General features: G+C 42.8%; 1 protein-coding gene across 1 annotated transcript in view; it reads left to right on the forward strand.

Annotated features, from left to right (window-relative positions):
• Nucleotides 1-3607: 3607 nt before the first annotated feature.
• The window catches only part of LOC128715877 (diacylglycerol kinase 1), a 32091-nt gene continuing 12998 nt past the window's right edge, over nucleotides 3608-22700 (forward strand). Inside the window, exons 1-6 of the mRNA XM_053810795.1 lie at nucleotides 3608-3680; nucleotides 3767-3849; nucleotides 18119-18329; nucleotides 18437-18607; nucleotides 18696-18878; nucleotides 19584-19706. Coding sequence (XP_053666770.1) covers nucleotides 3608-3680; nucleotides 3767-3849; nucleotides 18119-18329; nucleotides 18437-18607; nucleotides 18696-18878; nucleotides 19584-19706 — 844 coding nt within the window. The remainder of the gene's footprint in view (nucleotides 3681-3766; nucleotides 3850-18118; nucleotides 18330-18436; nucleotides 18608-18695; nucleotides 18879-19583; nucleotides 19707-22700) is intronic.

Consider the following 22700-nt stretch of genomic DNA (forward strand, 5'->3'; position numbering starts at 1 on the left):
CATCCTACGAAAATGGACAATTTTACGGAATAAAAAACAAGGTTAGGGTGGTCCAGTGGTCCATAAAAAAGGTCCAGAACTAAATTTTATAATTTATCTTCAACAATTTCAACAAAATTATGTAAAAAGGGGTTTTCCAAATATCAGTAACAAACGACGTAAATCGATAATATCATTTCAATTTACGGAGTTTTAAGTAAATGTTTACGTTTTCTAATAACAGCCGTCACAGTTTCCGCGAGCTCCATTCTGAACGAGCGATCCAGTACCGTCGTCACCGTCGTATTGAAATTCAATCATTTTGAAGATCATTTTTCACCATCCCGACCGTCCCAGCGGAAACCGCAGGAATCGGAAATGTCAACAGCAGCACCATGGTTTCGATGCTTTCGTCAATCTTCGGCGTCATCCGGAGCGATTATGTAACATTAATGAAAAATCGTATTATCGAAACCGAAAGCATCGGGCACGCTGTGCCTCTGCTGTTCCTTGTCGCCTGCAACCCATTTTACTCGTGTTGTTTGGCCGTGCCTTCTCCAACGTAAGTTGCCGCCGGAAGACATCCACAGAGTCCTATGTGTAACGAGGTTGCGGTACTTTTTTTTTAGCAACAAATGATACGCTCGAGTTTTCGATTCGTCCGTCTGTTACCTTCTTTCGCCCAGCAAAAGAGCAAAAGCGAATGATTTTTCCACCATCAATAAGCAGCCTAACATGACGTCCCCGGGAAGCAAAATGCTATGTGTTCCAATCAAGGTTTTGCGCATCAAACGGAGGAAGCATCGGGTATTGGTTCGGCTCATTTTACAAAATTGAATTATCTTCATCCGGAAAGGAAGAAAATGCAAATCATCGTGAGTCATTGCTTACGATTCGATTTTCCGGAACCGGTGTAGCGGATCGGCAAATGGAAATGTTTTTCCTAAAATAGACGTAGACGCTGTGGTGATGAGTGAAGTTTTCTTCCAGCTACACCTTATCTATTGGAGCGATAATGTAGAAAGTCAGCTAATGAATGGTACATTTTGGCCGCAGCTTAAAACCTTATCATCCTTTGAAGGTGTAAAACGGAGTCGACTAGCCGATGTACGTATTATTTGTGTGCAAATGTGAGGACAGAAACAGAAACGGAAACTGGCTGATTGACGAGCGGTGTAAAGAGCGTGACGGACAGGAACGTAAACCCTACATCAAATGGTTAAAGTGAATGGAAAAACGGGTTGGTCGATGACGTTGTTCTTTACTGTACCGTCGTTTGAATATGTTATGCGACTTTTTAGCTGGTTAGACCAAACACTTGCCATGCTCCAAATAACACGAGAGTGCAAGAGAGAAAGAGTGACGGAGGGAGTTTAACAAATTTAAAAAAATGTCGGTTATGGCAATGGATTTTTTTTTAAGCTCGCTAAATCCTAAATCCTAAATAGCTAAATGTTTTTTTAATGCTTTTATTTCCGCATAGTAGTGTAGTTTTAATTTAAACCACTTTGTTAACTCAGACAACAACAACAAACAGTTGATGCGCTAAGTTGTCATAATGATTGCTACAATAATGAAACACATGTCATTTATAAATCAATCTGTTATGATAACAACTTGTGTATTTACTCTTTCCATACCACGTCACCCAAATATGGTAGACGCGAAATGTTTACAAGGGCCCCCGACACCCAAGTATGGGTGACGCTCTTGTGCACTTAGTATAACATTTGCCTTTACTATTTTGATAAGAAATCAATAAAACAGGCGCTTAAGCTTAAAATAAGAATGAAAAACAGTACAGTAACTTAAATCATCTATGCATAAGAATTATATTTTGTAACAAAACATAATAACGGCTTACGGCCTTGTCGCACGATGTTAAAACAATCGCTTCACATATGTGGTGGTTTCAGACAGCTCCAATATTTGTTCATTAAATTAATGTTTTTTTCATTTGTTCAATAATTTCTTCTTTTGTTCAATGCATTCCACAAAAAACTGAATTGTTTTTCCCTGGGTGCCGAACGTGTTAAATTGTATTGAACGTACAAATGGTGTATCAAAGAGCGATAGTTCAGTCCCTCGGGAAAAAATCTCAGAACCCTTGGCCATAGAAACTAATTAATAAGATTTAATCCTCTTTAATTTTGTATTCATATTTTTAAATACGTTTTATAATGCAAAAGAATTGCATTCGCTTATTTATTTTAATATCCACCTCTAAATAATATGGAGCAATTTTGCATAATTTTATGAAGTGTTGTATTCATCTCATTATTAAAATCCACCACTCACTATTATAGAACAATTTTCGCATAATTCCAATTAGAGATGTATTATTAAAATAGCCTTTGGGCTTTAATTTATTCAAATAGGTTTAAAAATTTCGTCCAACAACGCACGTTTTTCGGGTGCGATCATATACCTCAGATAACATCGACATTGTATAACCTATCTCCTGGAACTTCACTTCACTTAGTTTGTTTCTTCCGGCATTATCACCATCATCCCCAGCTTTCCGCCGCTAATCGCATTCCATTCCTGCTCGGTGAACATCCAATTCTCCAACGTACAGCACTGCTTCACATGTTTGCTTTTAACGCTGACTTGCATTGGAGGCATTTTTCAGCTTCCGAATCGGATCGCTCGGTTCACTGGAAAATCATGCCAGTATAAGCCGGATTGATATTTCCCGCTACCCAATCAGGGCTGATGTATGATTAAGTTGGTTGAGAATTTCATCAGAAAATACCCGTCCATCTCACCAGCTACCTGACATTTCTACCGTCGCACTTATGCAACATTTTGCGAGTGGAATGTTTCACAGTAATAAGGATAACTCAAGGCACAATCAATGCAATGGAAAGATAAATCGATTCCAGTGTAAACTGGAATCTGGCGCTTGACCTGAATTGTACGCGGCTGTTCGGAAAGACGAAAGGTGAACAGAAGGAGTGAAATACTGGAAGAAAATGCGCGGGATATTTCCGTGTGCATCCTTGCGGGGGAGACACAAAGCGTTTGAATTTTCTTACGAGCGTGTGGATGAGAGTGTAGGGTTGCGAACAAGGAAACGAATTTTATTTTCATTCCGTTTTCCATCCATGACGTCGATGATGTTTGGTGGATGAATTCAAGACGTAGCGTTGCACCATGCATTCGCCCAGGGAAACGCGCAATTCCGATGAGTTGGCAAATATTTATCTACCGGTTCGCTAGTGCTGTGGTGTACGAATTTGATGAATAGTAAAATGGGTTCGTTCCGACCCTTTTTATTGTACCGTACGAGCTATAATTAATGTAAACGAAAAGTACCAGGTGCTAGTAGCTTGCATCTATCTTATAACCACGCTAAGTACGTTGACTGAATTTACTATGGATCTAGAACTGAATGATTTTATTGAATCAAGATTTGAACACTAAACACATTAAACGCTACCAACTATCAAAACGTGATCCACAGTGTTTATTTATATTATTGTGTTTTGGTTTATATTTTCAGAATTATCCGCTGATGACTTAGCCGTCGAGCACATCAAAACCAACGCACAACCGTAAGCAACTGGTGAATTAAACGTAGCGCCTCAGAAACATTGCAGCAAAAGACAAACCGGCAGCATACATAATGGCTTCTAATATACACAAATGGGAAAAGCTCTCACCTAGCGAATTCCAGCAGCTGCAGGACTTAGCCTCATGTGAGTTATCGCCCGGCCCGGATCCTTCACGCGACTTGAAATATCCCACCTACTGTCTTGTCTCTTTTTCTCCTTTCCACCGCTAGATTCAACGAAAAAGCTTCAGAATGTACTGCAAGAGTTTTGTTCACCGGCCACACCGTCCGCTTCAAGGTTCCATCCAGATGGGGTATGTACTGGCGGCTGATTTCGCTTTGTAGTATTATCAAGATTTTATACCATTCGTGTCGCTCCTCCTCATATGTCTCCTGATGCCCAATACTCTCCGTTGGTAATTTTATTTCCGCCCTATTTCCTTGGGAGAAACACTTTTATCGTGTGCTAACGATAGCTTTACCAGGGTGCGAATCGTAATTGAATTGGGCTAAATCAGATGGAAGTTATGGGCAGCACCTGGCAGATGGTACGACCGGGTCCGTCGCTCGCGTCGAGATGGTCCGCCGTTTGGTCCGCCTTCATCAAGGCAGCAAATTTGGTATTAATATTGATTGGGATTTTCAGGCGGACTGAAATCGCTTTCGATTACGCCCGGTGACGCAAATCCCCCACGAAACTGGAACGGGGCGGTGGTTACTCGTGAGCGGGATGTTAGAACCTCTTCCATTTGCACTGATCCGACACACTCGTTTGATGTGTGCGGCGGTATCTTCCGTGTCCGATGCCGAAGGATGCTCATAAATCTGCCAACTGCCGTGGCTTCCCATGAATCTTGGCGCTTAAACTTTCAGCCCGTAACCGAACGGTCTGGATTTAAAGCCCGGGCTGGATCGGCATAATAATGGCCAATCATCACCAGGCTATAAAATGCGTCAAATGGATGAAGGGATTAAAAGAAGGATGGATTGGCCTGGTGAATGAAATTCGGCACCGGATATCAATATCGGGGTAAAAGTGTCCACCGGAAAGGATGACGATCCTCTCCGTACTCGTTTACGGTTGGGGCTTTCAGCTTCGTGTGGTTCATCACGGTAACCACAGCCAGTTTTTCCCGTCCCCTGCCGTTGGATTAGTTGTGGGATTATGGGTACGGAATTGGTTTGACCTTTCCAACGATTAGTATCCGCTATCGTCTAGTTACCCATTCAGTTGTGCAACGGACGAGAACCACAGGAAACTCGTGGAGGAGTAATAAATGAGCCCGCTATTAATCTCTGGATAGGTAATCGGTCCAAATGCTTGCATTTTAGTTATTGGTCCTTTGCAACGATATTTAAAGGATACCATATATTTCCATTGTTCGGAAAATTTTAAATTTTGTGGAAAACCCTCGTTTGAATCGAATTTCTTTCATAGTTTTTACCGACTTCAGTGCGACTAACAGAGCCTTCAATTACTTAAAACAAATAGTACAAACAAACAGTGTTCTGAAACGAATTTTAAAATGCACAATGTAAGAGTTCAATTACCATACAGGGCTAAAACATCAAACTCTCAAAAGGCATTCACCGACAAAACTCGTTTCGCTTGACTTCAACACGCTCGAAAATCTGTTCTTCCACATTCCCCAGCGAATGGGTGCAAAGAAAAGAGCACAAACAACACTAGACAACCATCACAAAGGGTATGCGTTTGTGCGCCGCTGAACGAAATAAACGACGTGTCGAAAGTGGATACCAACTAGAGCATTATTTGCAGCCTTCCGGCGCTTGCTAAAGGACCGTATGCAAAATATAGCGAAATCCTGTTTACCTGTTCCGTTCCGGTATACGTTGAAGAAGCTCCGTCTTGGTGAAGTTTCATCAATCGCAAAAGAAAAATGATATGACGCTTGCCGGGCACAGCATGTGCGGGAATGGAGCAACGGGAAAAAAGTGAAAGTGGCACACACGGGAAACGGTATCACCTAGAATCACTGTCAGCACTCACCTGAGCGTTTTCGCAACGGAAGTGTTTTTGCATCTTAGTAACAAATTTGTCGACAGATTTCACTCCTTATTGTTTTGCGCTGCTAGTCACTTCGCGGATCATATCGCAACAGTGCTGTACCTTTGCACTGAATCTCCATGCCTACCGGGTACCTACGTAAATGGCGCTTTCCCAAGCGTGGTTTTGTTATCAATTTATCTGAAGCTTTTTGTCGACAAGTCAGTGATACGCGACGAACCGGGACGTAATATTGTTTCCTGCTACTTATTTCGATCTGCAGCTACAAGCGTAATTTAATTTGTGTTACTCCAGAATGGGCCGTTGGCGTGCTAAATAAGGCTACGTACCGAAAGCGCCAGAAATGTTGAAACAATGCTTTTTATTGTACTGCACGTTGAGTGTGTTTTTGTTCGAACTTACTTCCGGTCGGTCATTCGGCCGGAACGGTCGAAGCAGAACATTTATGATGCACGATAAATCATCCCCAGGCCACAACTCGTAATCTTAAGCAGGAACTACAACACCACTATCGCTATTTTTACATTTTTCTCGGCTCCATGCTCTTTAAACAATGGAGCATTTCTACATTTTATTGTCGTATTATTAATGCTCAAAATGACCCATTTATGAGCAGTTATGGAATAATTTATTCCAATTCACCAAATGCTTTGAAGCCATATTTTATTTTTAGTTTCGTGTTATGCAAAAACTATTAACCAGCCTGTAATAACTTGTCCCTTTTGCACCGTTAAAAATAAGACCTTTTGTGTATTTCTAAGGCGATGGATATGTTTTTAGATAATCACGAATAAAATAAAATGGTTATATTTCCTGACTCCAACCTTTAGAGAATAATCGTTCTTGTGTATTCAAAGGAGAAACCCTATTTTAAGAAAAACCTCTTCTACCGCGAATATTGACGGAAATAAGGCGAATTCAAATTCGTATAAACTGGTAACACCACTATCACGTACTATTTTCCTATCGCACCTCAGCTTAACCGTCATCCCATATCCATTACGTATCTCCATGCTCAACATCTAACAAAAAATAACATCCAAAAAGTTCACTGCAGACAAAGGGCATGCAAATGTTCTTTTCGGTACTTTCAAAAGATTTCCCGGACTTTTCACTCCCACCCAACTGTCACCCATGCGTAACAATCTTCTTACCAACCAGTGTCACCGAAAAAAAAAAGACATCACCCAACGCAATGTGGCGTGGGGATCGGGTCGGAGATGGCTTAATGTTCGGCAGCTTGGCAGAACATTGCCCCCCACCAGAGCGCAAAGTGAGACCGTTAAAGGAAGATGGTTTGTTTTTTTCCCTTTAAGTTAAATAAGATTAAATTCAATTGTAACTAGATGACAGAAACAAAGTTGACTGAGGAACGTTTTGTCCTTTTGCTTCCGATCGTTTCGGGACGACGCATAAATCTGTCATTTCGATCGTTGTTTTCACCGAATGATCTGGATGTAAGGGGAGCAAACAGTAAACTGAGAGTACTTATTTGTTTGGAAAATGTTGTTACGCATTATGCAGTAACAGGATGACATTAATGACTTTTTGGGCTAATTTGTGCAGTGGAATGGAGGAAAATAATGTTCAATTACTATGAAAATGTTAATTTTAAATAAAAAATACACACTCATTTTTGGTAAATAATGTACACACAATCATGATGCTAGGAAAGCTTCACGTATGTATCACTCTATAACATCTATTTTAATTTAATATCCAAAAACGTTAATAGATTGTTTATATGCAGGTGTCAGAAATGGATATTTTTTGGTAAATTCCATAATCCAAGCTCAAGAAGCATCCTCAAGCACTTTCTAAACCGCACCACGAACGATGGTTGGTAATTTGGATAATCTTGTCCTAACTCCAAAACAAGCTGTGTCCTTCGCTTAAGGATTTCGAATTTCGCGGCAATGAATATTGATGAGCGGAACGCGGTACACCTTCTTTACCTCAGACAAACAGACTTTTGTTGCTTATCGTCGCTCTAGACACCAAAAAAAAAAAAACATTCATGCTTCTGGCAAACTTGCGGCCCCCAATGGAACCACAACGATCGAGTGTAACCGAAACACCACCACACCATGGCAGTCGTGTGAAAATTCACAATGTTGCAATATTCTCAAAATCAAATCTCAAACCACCGGTGTCGGTGGTAGCGGTGGGGGTTTTTTTTCACCTTAACCTCCCTGAGCGCTTGCACCGATATTATTTACATCGCAACGAAATGAGGCAAACGACAGCCGAAGTGTGCAAAACTTCCACTTCAGAGAACCCACGGGAGTTGTGTGATTTTTGGTAGCTCCGCTTTCATCAAACATATTTTAAGAAGTTTTCACAAAACATCCCTCTGGAATGCGGAAAAATGATCTTGCAAATTGAAAAACCCCACGTTCCATTGGTGGCGGTGACGATGGCAGGTTGCTTGTCTGCAGGTGCGATAAATAGCTCTCGAATCGATGGGATCCATTGTTCCGGTGGGTAAAGTTTCAAGCAGTTCTCACTTCCTTCTATTTGTGATGCATTTTTTTCTTTTTTCTTGCAAAAGTTTACGCATCCCGTTCCCACCTGGCTTAAATGGTTCGATACGTTAGACGACATTGCGGTCCAATATTGATAATCAGCAGCTCGTTTAGAGAGCCAAAGTTTCGCTGCCGAGGATGCCGGTATGGCTACGAGAGATGGCGAACTTAAGATGTGCGTTCGCACATGATTCCGGCGTCGTGAATATTTTATTCAAATTAGTGAGCCGATTGCAAAACTTTGCGGATGCTTCGCTATTGAGACATTTCGATCACACGTGCTGCGATATTTCAACACCTAATTATGTCTACATCCACCCTGGCAGTATTTCCACTTGTTACGTAGTAGCTTTGCAAGGTTTTCGACGAATATTTCTCTCAGTCAGTGGATTAACAAGGAGGATTAAAAAACTTCACTTCTTTGATTCTCGAGGAGTTTACTGCGCAGTAAAAAGCTTTAGTATAGTACTCCATGAGCGGAAGTTTTTCCGTGCACTAATTAAATGCAACTTTTCTCATTCGAGTTGTTTTCCTGAAATGTCAGCAAAGCATTTCATTGAATACAGATAACAAGTAACTAAAAGTTTAGTAGCATTGTAATGTTGTAGATTTGTTTCAGCCTTGTCACCAATTTTGTTCAACTTTCCCTGTGTCACCCAGAATCGACTAACTAGCTACGAGCAAATGAAAGTCAAAGATCGCCAAAAGGAGAGTCCAGGACCTCCGAGGTTTTGCCACAAAAAGTAGAAGAAAAACACAATGAATAACCATCGTAGCAAATTGACATCAGGAAAAACATGTGCGCTTTACAACCAAATTAAACTGACATGCATTTTACGTTTCCTGCCTTTGAAGGGCATTGCTACTTTAAACTTCAACCTTCCTTTACACCATATGTACAAACATGACGTCTGCCATTTCTGCTAGTTTGAGTGCAACTACTTTCATTCTTACAGCACTTTACTGCACTCTCGCTTAGCTGTAGCATCACCCTGCTTGTGACGCAGTGTAGCTCCAAGCTACAGCCCAAAGATTTGGCGAGAATGTTCGGAAAATATTTTTCCCATTTTATCCTACACTTCTTACCGGGACTCAACGGTGCCCAAATGAATTCCGCAGTGAATTCTCCCGGGCAAAGTTGTTCTACGAAAGTTTAGGTCCAACGATGCAATGGGGCTAGAGCACGCAGTTCGGGTTCACAGAGCGCACTTAATTCTGTGCCAGGTCCGTGCACACGGCCATGTAACATACCAACGAGCAGAAGGCGAAACATTTGGTAACATTCCTACCAACATATTATACCGCCAACCTTCCGGGGCAAGTCACACGAACCTATTTGAGGAATGACAAATGTGCCGTTGAAACATCGCCTTAATCCCTTTACTTCAAAGCAATCCTTTCGCTGGGAAATGCCAGAAATGTAGAGTGAATAATCAGTTTAATGAATTTATGTTTCTGCATCGTTCATCTTAGCACTGATCAGAGCATCGAAGCATCTGAGGACCTGAGGAAGGCTTCATTAAAGAGCATCGCTTCACTGCCTGTTCGCTTCAGAACTTCCACCTTTTCCTAGTATCCGTTCACAGCATCTTGAGCAACAACGAATTACAAAACAATCTAATGAGCTTCCGCCAAATTCCTGATGTTCATTTACCGACGGAAAAGTTTGCGAGTTCGTTCGATATTTAGCGACGATCACTTTCTTACGGTGAGTTGCGCATATTGGTTTTGTAAAGTTGACGAAAGCTCGTTAGGACAAGGTGCGTAATTACACCATGAATGCTTGTTTGAGATGCTTCTTTCGTGGTTAGAATATACAATAGAGCCATCGTTAAATAATTTGTTGAATCGACTTTAACGATCATTAATTTAAACACAGCCCTTAGTAAATCCATTGTCCCTATTAATTTGAATAGTCTCCATCCGCAAAGACTGCAATATTCTTTTAAATAAAGCATACCACATATTAAGTAGTAAAATAATTACCTTCGCCCTGACACATAATTTGCTCAGGACTCAGGAATTACACACTTTCTTTATCCCTTTTCCTTCACTCATCGAACTCTAATTACAGCCACACACACAAGATTGGATTATCGGATGGTTTGATTCAATTTGGACCCGATCCAGCTCCGGGTCCAATAACCGGACAGACCCGCAAAAACACATCACCGAGGCGGTTTGGCAACCACCAATGATTCGATTTTTTCCCCATTTGTTTTCAACACCGTCCAACCGGTCCACCTTCCCGGGTTCGCATGCAAAACCCAGAAAAGGTGACGACAGCGGCGAAAAGCAACACGTACGTGATTCGATTCATGCGTCGTACGTGTACAGGTCCCAGTTGCAGGGAAATCTGTTCCATTCGGTTATCCCTTTCGGAAGGATATTCCAAGCACGCGTTACAACGCTAACAACATCCCATATTCCTTTTTAGTCCAAAGATCACCATGTAGCAAAACGGATTGATACTGAAAGCAGGAATATCGCTTAGATACGTAAACGAACTGAACGATAAATGTACAAGTTCATAAATAAAACCATTTAACACCGTTTTAGTGCAACACTATTCTAGCACCCGCACATTTAGGGTTCCATTATTTAAAATGAAAGCTATTACGGATCATGACATTGTGTACAGTTTATTATTTTACAATTTTGGCAGTTGATTTGTTTGGAAATCCTTTGGACATTTACATCTATAGAGTTACCCATAACAGTATAATCGTTAATTGGAACATAATTGTATGCTCAAGCAACATTTGGTTTTTAAAAGGGCGAGTTTTAAAGGTTAGTTCATCCCAAAATGCACAAGCCAAGTACAAGTTTGTACTGAACAGACCACCCATCTGGATTGCTTGTTTTTTGTATTTTTCCAGCTTGTTCTCCGCTCACACCCCACTGGTGCAGGTAATATCGAATTGTTTGGTTGTTCTTGTAGCAGCTCATAAATAACAAATAATTTACGAAGCAGATGCGGTCAGGTGGAATGCAAACATAAACGTATTGCTGCAAACATCATGCCCCGGTCCGTGTCGAGCTACCTGGCCTGCATCGTATCTGTTGTTTGTTGAGGTGTAGTATGAACCAGAGCGCCGGAGCTTGCGTAGTCCGCCGAAACTATATTGAAAAAAGCCCTCGAGTGTTTGTCGGTTGAACGAGCATAATTGAGTAAATGCTTCCGGATAATCTCAATTGGAAGACCACCGAAGAATTATGGCCTGTAATCTTGTGGAGGGAAGGGAACGTTGTTGGGTAATGAGATACAGGGATAAGATCAATTATTTAGCTATTGCTTGATAAGGAATTGAATTGAGTTGAGGTGAATATTTACTGTTGTTCAGCCAGCTACCTGTTTTACAGTATTTAATGCTGAATTTCACAGATCACTAAGTACAAGTTGTTGGTATAATGTATGACTTACGTATTTCTCACTTCAAAAATCTTAAATAAAAAATATCAAAAGTACCTACAAAAATGTTATTTATTTTTTAACCATTTGTCATGTTTCGAAAATTGACAACCGTGTTCTCGGTAATGTCAAATGGATGACGAATTTTTTATAAATGAATACAATAATTGAAATCATGTTTTCACTGAATGGCAACACACTAATATGATATAGCCGCGAAATATGTACACCTTTTCGCCATAATTTCGTTAGCAATCATTTTGCGTGAATACGAACAGCGCTTTCCAAAATAACCTTACCCCAAAGCGCCAACATTGCGTCGTATCTGCCGTTCTCTCTCTGTTTTTTTTTTTTTTTTTTGGTATGATTGTCCCAATTTTTCCACGGGAAAAAAAATGTCACAAACCCAAACCCGAACCACAACTTACTACGAAGAGAACCATCAAAGAGGAAAGAAATTTCCGAAATTGTCATGACATTCCACTCTCGGGAATTGGATTATTATTGCTCGGGGAGTTGGAAGTTTTTCCATCGGCATTCGGGCGCTGTTTCGGTAGTTCCCACACGGTTGTGATGCGACATTTCGTTGATTTTTGTGTGCGTCCGTGTGTGTGTGTGTGTTATGCTATCTTTTGCGTACATTGGCATAGTTAGCGGTAACATGCTTTTGACCAGCTCTGGTACACATGTACGAAATTAAAAATATTCAAATTTTTGCATTACCGTCACTCAGCTGCAGGAATGAATGATAACGCCCTTCAATAGTTCCACAGTGCATATAACTTCTCATTCAAACTGAATTCTCCGTGCCGTCATTAACAAGATTGCTTAAAATGGATTAAATCTCTCAAACTTCCCATCCACTGACTGCTCAATCCGAACAGCTACGCAGATGAAGGCAGTAAAAAACCTCCGCACCGTGCGGGGTAAGGTTATGTGCGCCGAACCGAACGGTGTTTCCAGGCGCAAAACAATTTTCAACTGCTGTCCTTTATTAGCCCCATAAAAACATAAACTTTTGCTCGCATTCTTCGCATCAGCACTATCGTACAGATGAAAGCGTACGGCATATTGTAGCTGAGCCGCTACGCTTGAAAACTACCACCGTACGATGCCACAAGTGCATCCCGTTTTTGGACTGTCGCCAAAAACGATGACGTCAACGTGGCGGTGTATCCCGGCGTACTGCAGCCCGAATCCGGCCGGTATGACGTCAACGAATGGGCGAAAGCCCGCTTGCCATCTGTTCGCAGTGGGAACGCAAACGTCATCATTGCTGGATCGGTTTTGTCCTCTGGTTTGGCGTAGGTGAGCACCAGGCAAGGATTATTTGCAACTTAACCTAAGGTCGCCTGGTGTTTCGTCCAAAATGGGAGACAATGTCTAGGGAGCAAGCTTTATGGTTTCGAGGCCATTAACAATTTATTGCTTTTCGGGCACTCAGGAATGTCGTTGGTCGATAGTGATGCGGAAAGAAAGTAAGGTTGATATAATGTTTCAAAGTGTCACTCCTTATTGTAATGTTGCAAACCATATTGTGTTTTCTTTTCGAATTTTATAGATAACATAATAATGTATTTTATAGATAACATAATAGGATAGTTAATATTAACTAATTGTCAAAAGAATATTATTTAGAATAACTATCAAGCTTGATACAATTAAACCCTAACTTCATATCCTTTTGACCTCTTTAATATGGAGTGTGTCAACCATTAACTTATATTCTTTAAAAAAAATCATGTGGAAACTTTGGGTACGACAAGTTCAATAAACACAGCATTACTCAATCAACATTTGTTTCGAATAACATCGAACAAACAAGGGATGTAATCCGCACAACCATTGCTGCCGGTGACGCTGTCCATACGCACGCCTAATACGGGAAGCAGTTTTCGCAAAGTCGCCTAATAGATCATGTCCTGGAAGTTCAAGTTTTTTTTTGTTATTAAACCGCTTTGATACATTATGACGATGGTACAAATTGTCATACTGTTGCGAAAATAAATAGACCCTGCGGTGCCATCCCCAGAATCGGCCGTCAATCCATTGGCGCTCGTGACACGCTACGGAAAAGGTTGTCGTGTTGACTTCAAACGTAACTACCTTCGCATCGCTCGTTGCCTTCCGGCATTGCCCATCGTGCGTTACAGCTACACAAACACAAACCATCCCCGGGGGGAGGAAAAGGGCGAAAGAAATTGAAGGATACTTTTTTCCCTGCACATATTAGGTCTGCAAAAAAGTTTGGACAATGTTTTCTTCAAGTATTTGATATTTTTTTACTGAATATAATTATGATCTTCCCTGGTTCTTGTCAGGATCTTGTCACATTTTGTCTTGCCACAAGTAGCATTAGTGAAGTGCTTGGATGTCCTTCCAGTGAACAGCGCCCTGAGTGGGTTAAATTTACTGCCCGTCGCTTAGTTTCGCAAAGAACACCATCTTCGTAAACATTTAACAATTCTCAATTTAATTAGGCTGCCTTGATAGAAAAAGAATCTCGCACAAGAATCGCTTTTTTGGTCAAATCCGACAATTTCATCTAACCAAAATTGCAACACTAACGATTTACAACATCCAAATCACAAATGTGTTAATAAAATTTTGTTATGACATTTTCCAGCTCGATTTACGACGCTTTGAATACATCTAGCCCCATCGAATACAAAATGGCCGACACTTACTTGCGGACCTAATATATTCGGATGTTCGTTTTCTCGCATGGTGCGTAAATCGGTTTATCCTTAACGGTACGGAAGACGACAGTTGTTTCCCATGTGCCGGCCGGCCCCCCCCCCCCATTCCCCATCACACGCGTCTCTGGACCAACAAGCAAAACAATCAACCGTGCGTGAGCCAACACGGAAAGTATTTTGCCACGGTTTCGACGCTAGCTTTTATGCTCACTCGCCGGATCGCATCCCATGTCACAAGCCCTGCCTATCAAAGTGACATCGAAATCGGCGAAGGTCAATAGCCGGAAAGTCAGTGGCAAAGATTTGCGGCAAGAAAAGAAAATGGGGGGGAAGGAGAGGGGGGGAGCGGGGAGAAGCGAAGCGAACACTAACAGCTGACGATTGAAAGGACCTTCCATTACAAGCATACCAGGCTTTGCTGGGAGCGCTGGAAAACATAGCTCCGTGTATGGTACGCCATGGCTTGTTCAATGCGCTGACAATGATGAAATCCTCCACGACGATCATTCAAGCCCCTTCGGACCGTCACCACCTTCGCACTTCCGTGCACGGTTTTATGCACGAAAATGGGAGGATATTTCTGATGTTCGCGCCGAACAATATCTGCCACCGTTGCCGAACACGTTTGATGATTTTTCTCAGCTTTTGCCCCACCCCGTACCATCTCCCGAGCCAGTAAAAGTCTTTCGCGCTATCGCTTTCATCGTGGTGGACAAATACGAACGGAAAGAAACAAATATACGACGCACTCAAATGGCGTAAAAGTGAACAGGAAAGTTGCTTCATCTCTTCGAGCAATTTACCCACAATCAAATGGACGATTGTGTTTGCTAACGCATAGGCCGATTGGCCGGGGATGGGTGCGGATGCGGTGATGTGTTCCGTTCGTTTCCAATAATTTTGTGCGTCAAAGCACAGAAAAAAAGCAACGTGACAGCACACGGTGGCAACGAAAGCAGCGTATGAATTGTGTGAACGGTTCGACGATTCGTCCGTCAAGTGGTTGGCTGGTTGCGAATGGAAGACCATCCGGAAGGATAAAGGGTATTAGCGAAGGGTCATCACAGGTTCGTTCGGGGCGCTTTATGTGGTAACAATATTTTATTCGCTGCGGAATAAACTCATCTTACAAAACGGCCGTGCCCGTTCCTGATGAAATAAAAACAAACTTATTTATTCGCAGTATTTGTTTTGGCATTTATTGTGATCTATTTTGTAGATCAAAGTATCATTATTATGGACAACCGATAAAATTAATATATTAAAGGGCACTGCTGCTCAGATGAAAAGAGGCGAACTTTATTCAACATTTAAATGTGAAAGTTATAATTTTGCTGGTAATATTCTTGAATCCAATCTGGGGTCTGAACAAATTGCTCCCCTTCAGTATTAAACTCTTTTATAGGACATTTATACAGCATGGTTTTAGTAGTTGATATTTTTCACAAAATCTTTCAAAATTTTCTACCAGTATGCAGTTGTAAAATTACAAATCTTCCGGCTATCTTGCGACCGCCAAAAACTATCTGTTTACGTCATAGCACATTGCGTCATTGTAAAGTTAATTGTAACTTGAAATACATTTCGTTAGTTTATAATCTTCTTGCCTACATTTTTATACACCTTCCCCATAGTGGAACACCCCACCGTCCGCACCGCCCACAGAGGCTTCACTATCCGAACGTATGTAGCGTTCCCGTTTGTTCCGGTTGTGCTTGTGGCACAGTTTGCCATAATCCGACACCCTGTCCCGGTTGTTTGATAATTATAACTTCAGACTAATTAACTTTTTCCGGCAAAGTGAACTGTAAGAAGCAGTTGAGCACCGTCAGCAACCACGTAAGCCTAATGGAAAGCGACTTCTGGCAAATGCCAGCCGCCAGTGTAAGACGATACCGGAAGCGTTCGCTTTATCGGCAGCCATTTTTCCAATCACTATCCACTCAAATGTCAATGTCGCTCGGGCCGGCCCAGTTTCATGTGGCGCCTCTAGCCGAGGGGTTGCACGAAAAATGATGATGGCAACCAATTTTGTAACCCTCCGGTTGTCGCGGCTCCCGAAGAAAATTTCTTCCCATCCACTCGTTCGGTAAACCACTCGGCACAATGTACACTAACCTTATGGTGTGCCATAATGCAGCCTCACTTTTGCCTCACGATCACTGATATGACAGCATGGTAATAAATTTTGATTATAGCCTTAACAAGGAGGCTTAAACATTCGGCTTCTTCATCTCCTCAGTTTCTGGAGCAATATCAAGCGCTTTCCGCCTTCCGTCCCAATGCCGGGACCGCGCATCCGGAGTTTTGCTCGATCCGCTTTGGCGTACCCGCCATGCTAACCACCGACGCCGGTATCCGACGTTCGACGAATACTAATCATACGTTGAGTAGTCCGGAGATTATGGCTTAAAAGCCCCGCATCTTTCACTTACGAAATGATGTCCCGGCGTGTCTCGTACGCCCTCCCGCGGTGCAATATCCAAAATATCGCCACCGACACACGTGGGTTTGTTGATTGATAGAGCCGTGTGTGCGTGGGTGGGCAAAAAAGTGACCGGCAAGGGTAAACAGCAGGTTGTGCACACAGTTCTAATGAGAATGGTACGTTTTACGGATACGTGAACGGCACTCCAACGACGACACGTATGCAAGTCCCATATTCATGCACAATCCGTGTATGATGATTATGCCTTTTGGGGGGTGGGGGTCAGGTCTGAAATTGCTGCACCGCAACAACTTCCCAGATTGAAGTTTTGTGAGACTATTGAAAGCCATGTCTGGTCGGGTGATTTCGCCGATAAGCTGTTGTGCAGTAAAACGGTGCACCCGTTGGCTACCGAAATCTGTTCCACGTTACACAATTAACATTTTCTTTGAATGGTTTGCATACTAGTTGTTCATTTCATACTTTATTAAGTTTGTTTTACGTGTTTCGAGTGAACAAATTCGAAATTATGTAACTTTAATATTAGGTTGCTAAGTATTCTACACGATGTTGCTACGTTTCCACCGTACAAGTACCCATCCGTAAACTCAAGTAAATTGTCTTTTCCTTCCCAGAGCATCGAACAAACCCTTCGAACCAGTATCGCAACAGAGACAGTGTAACAAACTTGTAGTACTTTTTTTCTAATATCATTAGAAGCCCCGTAAGACTATTCATCTTTCTCATCCCCTGCTGCTGCCGGATGTGTCGAGAAGCGGCAGCAACGAGAGCGTTCTACTGTCAGTACGATCGTGTCTCAAACTCGTTAATCTTGTTTTTGCAAAGATGACACCCCTGAACAGCTAGAAAAAGGTCCGGAAAAAGCAGGAGAAAACAAAAAGGGACAGTTAATTGAAATAACTGTGAAAGTGATGCGGACGAGAGCAAAAATTCTAGTAACAAACACTGTGACGTGAAAGAACGTTTTTTTTTTTGTTTTGGGTTTCAATGAATGAGTGAGAAGCAGGCAAAATCTTTACTTCAGTTAAGTAAATTGCCTCCAAACGATTAAGATTTTTAAAGTGACCCAGGCATTAAAGGAAATACATTTTAAATTGTTTTCCTTTTCTAATTAAAGTGTGCTCTTATTAGTAAGCTTGAATGATTATGTTGAATATTCAGTTTATGCTTTATGTTGTTTGGTAATTCCTCCAGGGAAAGCTCGATAATATGTGTTTTTGTCCAATTAAAGTATTCGCCTTACAGGGTGTCAACAGGGTGTCACAAAACGATGTGTCGTAACGACACTCTAACAATATGCCATAATTTTGAACTTTCACATTCAACATCTGCAACTAGTCCTGCAAGTACATTCAATTCCTAGTGGAAAACATTCCAAATGCCATTTCTAAATCTGTACTTCACCTTTGAATCGATCGTACCATATCTGTATCAGACACCTCACCGACCACTTTCTTCCTCCCGCACAGGACATCGACTATGATGGGTTTCGAAAGTTTCTCGACTCATTTCTGGATTGCGAAACACCGGAGGACTTGTCGAAGCACCTGTTCATATCATTCCTGCAGCCGGCCCTGTACCAGGCACAGCAGCAACAGCACAGCCATGGGAAGGCCCTCAGTCAAATGGCGGCGATTAGCAGCAATGCAGCCTGTGCTCCAGTAACATCCCATAATCGAGGTAATGCAAAGGTCACATGCATACTTTTGTGGGGCCATTATTCTCACGGCCTTGGATTTTCATATTCCTGAGAAAATGATGAAAATTTCGTACCTACCTTCCGCCAGGCTCCATCCCGAACCTAAACAGCGTAGTGGACATTCCGACACCGCAGCCATCGCAGGAATCGCAGCGGAACAGCTTCGTCGAACGGATACACGGGCTCACCGACAAGCTGCAGTCGCTTGGGCATCTCGGTCTCGACAGCGGAGGCGACAGTAGCAACAAAGGCAAATGTGGTACGTACCAGAAGCTCTCACGCGCTACAGGATCATGGGATACGGTTGCGCCATTTTTCACTTCTACTTGCTTCGCACCCCTTTCCAGGGACCGTCCACCCGATGCTGACGGTAACGCCGAGCCCGATGGGCTGTACACCACCGATCCTGCAGCCACCGTTCCGTCGCTCGGCCGATTCCAGTCCCTCACATTCGCACTCGCACAGTCACTCGCAGATTTCCCGGAACTCGTCGCGCAAAAGCAACAACTCCGTCAACTGTCGTATTGAAGGTAAATATTATCGTCCCGTCCCGGGTGGCCTACTTTTGCGCTACCCGTGCGGCGGCAAACCACGTCCGAACGGGATGAAGAATTTCGAACCCGATCGGTCCGCATCAAAGACAGGTGTCCAAACACCGGTTTGATTGTAAAATCAGCTCAACAGAAAAATGCGAAAGCATCTGTCAATCTTCAAGCGGGTGGTTTTGTTTCGTTGTAAATTCATCTCTGATTTCACCCACTGTAACGAAGAAGCTACCTGTTGCATGTCAATTCACGTATCGATTCCGTTCCATTCCGGTCTGCTTTTGGATGGAGGTGTGTTCGAGTGTGGAATGTGCTGGAACGTTAAGCCTCAGCTTATCCACCGACCGGGATGATGCTCACCCATACGCGTTACCTGTAGTGATTCACCTTCATTGCGTATTATCTCAACTCCACTGAACGACGGCACGTTCGCATGAACAAATTTAGCGTGCCCGGGAGCTTTGGTGAATTCTCAATTTCCTGGAATCGGTCAACAAGGCCGGCGAGCGTGATGGAGTTGATGACGTGACGGCAGGGATTTAACTTCTGCACTCTTTTTTCGCTCCCACCGTTCAGGGTTAGGTACCTACCGATACCTATCGCCAGCGCTCGGTTATCGAGAACGGTTTTGCAGCTATCTGCTTCTAACGTGTATTTCTAATACCCAGAACCCTGTTCATTCCGTTGCAGATGTGCGGCTGATTCCGAGAAAGCAATCATTTTTGGATCCGTTACTGCTGAAGGTACCGCTCAAGGACGTTGTCTGCTATCTATCGCTGCTGGAGGCTGGCCGACCGGAGGATAAGCTGGAGTGTAAGTATACAAACAGTGTATTTTAATGATGTGGTAGTGTTTCGAAACGGGTCGAGAATGTTCCGGTGTGGGCCGCTGTAACTTGAGTAGGCTTGTGAGCGACTTGTTTCGGAGCTAATAATTTTTTTTTTTTTTGGAGGTCTAATTTTGTTAAATATCCTTTTAAGGATCGTGATATTGGTTTGTTTCTTTTAGTGTTACAAAATTTGAAATTTGAAGCTCTTATTGAACTGATGCGACTGACAACTAAAGTGTAATTATGCATCGAAAGTTTAACATCCACCGTTTCCTCCCAAACATATTTGACTAGCTGATGCGTACCGAAGTGTCGAGTAAAATTGCTAAGTTTGCCTGAGCTCCAATCCATTGTGTGTGCCAAACAAAGAAGACGCTGAATCTTAAATTCCTTTTCATTGTTCTACATTTGGCAAGCTAAAAATAGCAGCTGCAAACTTTCAAACTCCCTTAACTCGATTTTCAAACTATCCACAAAAAAAAACAACACCGAAAGCTCCCACTTTGAACCTGAAACAAGGGAACAAAAAACAAAACATACAGAGTCAAAAAGTTCTTTAAACTTGCAATCCACTCAGACGTCGCTGGCAGAGGATCATGAGAAAATAAATAGCATCTAGCCCAAGCCAGCCAACCCACACAAGAGCGTGTGCCACTTCAGTAATCCTTTGATACGATGAAGCACTCGCGCGCGCACTTGGCTGTGAGGGTGGCCCATTACCATACAAATGGCAATCATCATCGCTTACGTCCCGTCCCGGCCACTAGGGTTTTGGTTGTGGTTGAAACAAGACTTTGCCCCATTCGGAAGACCGAAACAATAACCCGTACGGCCCGTCGCACTGGCTTTGCAATAACGAAATTCCACATGCATTAGAGAACTGCTTTATTTATGCGCACGCAACACTTCGTTGCATACAATCCAAGAACGGTGGGGCTCCGGTGCTTTTGGACGTCCGTTGGTTGCATGTTGTTCTCGCAAAGGACACCCGTCTTTGGGTTTATTTTCGATGAGTGTTTTTATGTCACCAGGGTAGAATTTTCTGTTCGAACAAGTTCGCATTGGCAGGCGTTTGATTATGCAGTGAATGAAGCTAACCGACAGCCTGTGTGCTCCTGCGAAAGGGCAATGGAGATGCTGATTGACCATGTGCGATAGGGAAAAATCTTTCGACCCCTGCACTAACCGCCTCACAAGTTTGTGCGGTTTGGAGGAAAAGTTTTCGGTCCCTGCCACAACCTTTATTGGCATTGTTCCCCAAAGATTCTATTACTGTAGCGATCCTTCTACTCCGGGAGAACTGTGTATGTCCAAGATGGACAGTCTCGTGGAGTTATTTGACCAACGTTAAGCAATCAAAGGTAGACAACTGACTTTCATGCATTCTGATATCTCTTTCTTGTGTTATTTTTTCATCAGACTTCCTGTAGGAACAACTTTCTCTTTGATTCCCTTTGATCGTTGGTGGTAGCGAGTTCCGATTGCATGTATAACTTATAGTTGTATGATTTTCAATCTACATCTCTGGACTACCAGCTGGACACAAAAAGGAAGCTAGCTCTTGCTACTGAAATCGCCTTATCGATCTGAATGAACATGAATGATATATTGTGGATGAGAGAAAACCCAACGCCTACGTCTTTCAGAGCTGTCTTTTGTTGGTGGAACATATCACAGCATTGCTTTAAGGATGTAGCGATTAAGCATTTCTTATTAAATCTTTCTTTAAGTATACTTTGTGAGTCTACCGAAACTCGGACCAAGAATTTGAACATGTTTTTCCTTCCTTTGGGAAGCGAGTATGGTATGCATGTTTTGTTGACCGTAGCTTGAGATATAGGAACGAAACGTTCGATACGGAGACAAAGGGTCGATTTTCTCGTACACTAAGAAACGTCAAAGTATCTTCCTTTCTTCTGAACAAACGAAAGGTCGTCATTATTGTTTCTTCCTCATCCACATCCAACCTCGCCGCTTCTCATGAGCCATTTGTGCCGAATGCTATAGCAACACTAATTTTTGCCGATAGGTTTTATGTTCGCTCTCTGTTTTATCTCATGCACTGACGAGCGAATGTGTTTGTATGTGCGGAAACATCGCTCGAAGGCTAAAGAACTATTTACGGGGGGGGCAAGTGGTTTCCATCTTGCCGCCTCCATCCATCGGTAAGCTTCTCATGGTCGATCAACTTTCCATTTGAGCGCATAAGTGCCTACCGTCCTATGGGTGATGGATAAACGCCGTTGACTTACGATAAACCGGTAACCGGCTTCACGTTAGCCGCAAGGTGTCGTGTAGGCGGTCACCGGAAACATTGCAGCATAGGCTGAATCCGGCCTCCACCTTTTCGACGCCCCCTTCCCACGCAAAATGCGATCCCCATACAAGCATCCTTTACATTCATTCGTCAAGACGCTAACCGATTGCTGGCGAAAGGCTTTCTCATAATATTTATTTATAGACATATTTCCGATTCATATCAAATGGCAACCGTCACGGGGCCTGGGAAATAAACATACGACCGGCACCGCAGGAAAGAAAACACCTCCCAAGAAACACACACCAACGCCACTTTCTCCATCGAGCAAACCAGGCCGGCACACAAAAACAAAAGGCCGATGTATTTTCATCGAGGGTTATACACCGGATCCTCCGCGTGATCCACTCGCAGCGCGTTAGATTGGAGTAGTAATGGCGTACCACGCCGGAGGGTCAACACGGGTACGCTTTTGCCCCGGGATTCTGGGCCGGTTTGGATCGACAGGCTGCAGCCCCGCTGTGCCCTGTTTGCTGTCCGTGCAAATTGTGTCGGATATGGTGCAATAACAAATGGCTTTCTCGGCGGGAGATGGGCGCTTTGAAGAAAAATGACCAGCATTACGGCAGATAAGCTATTTTCGAAATGGTTTCAATTTTTCAAAACACACTCTCCGAAGAATGGGGGTTCGCTGCTGTCACCGTGTGGAAACAAGAAGGGG

This window comes from Anopheles marshallii, chromosome 3 (genome assembly GCF_943734725.1).
Source record: "Anopheles marshallii chromosome 3, idAnoMarsDA_429_01, whole genome shotgun sequence".
NCBI lineage: Eukaryota > Metazoa > Arthropoda > Insecta > Diptera > Culicidae > Anopheles > Anopheles marshallii.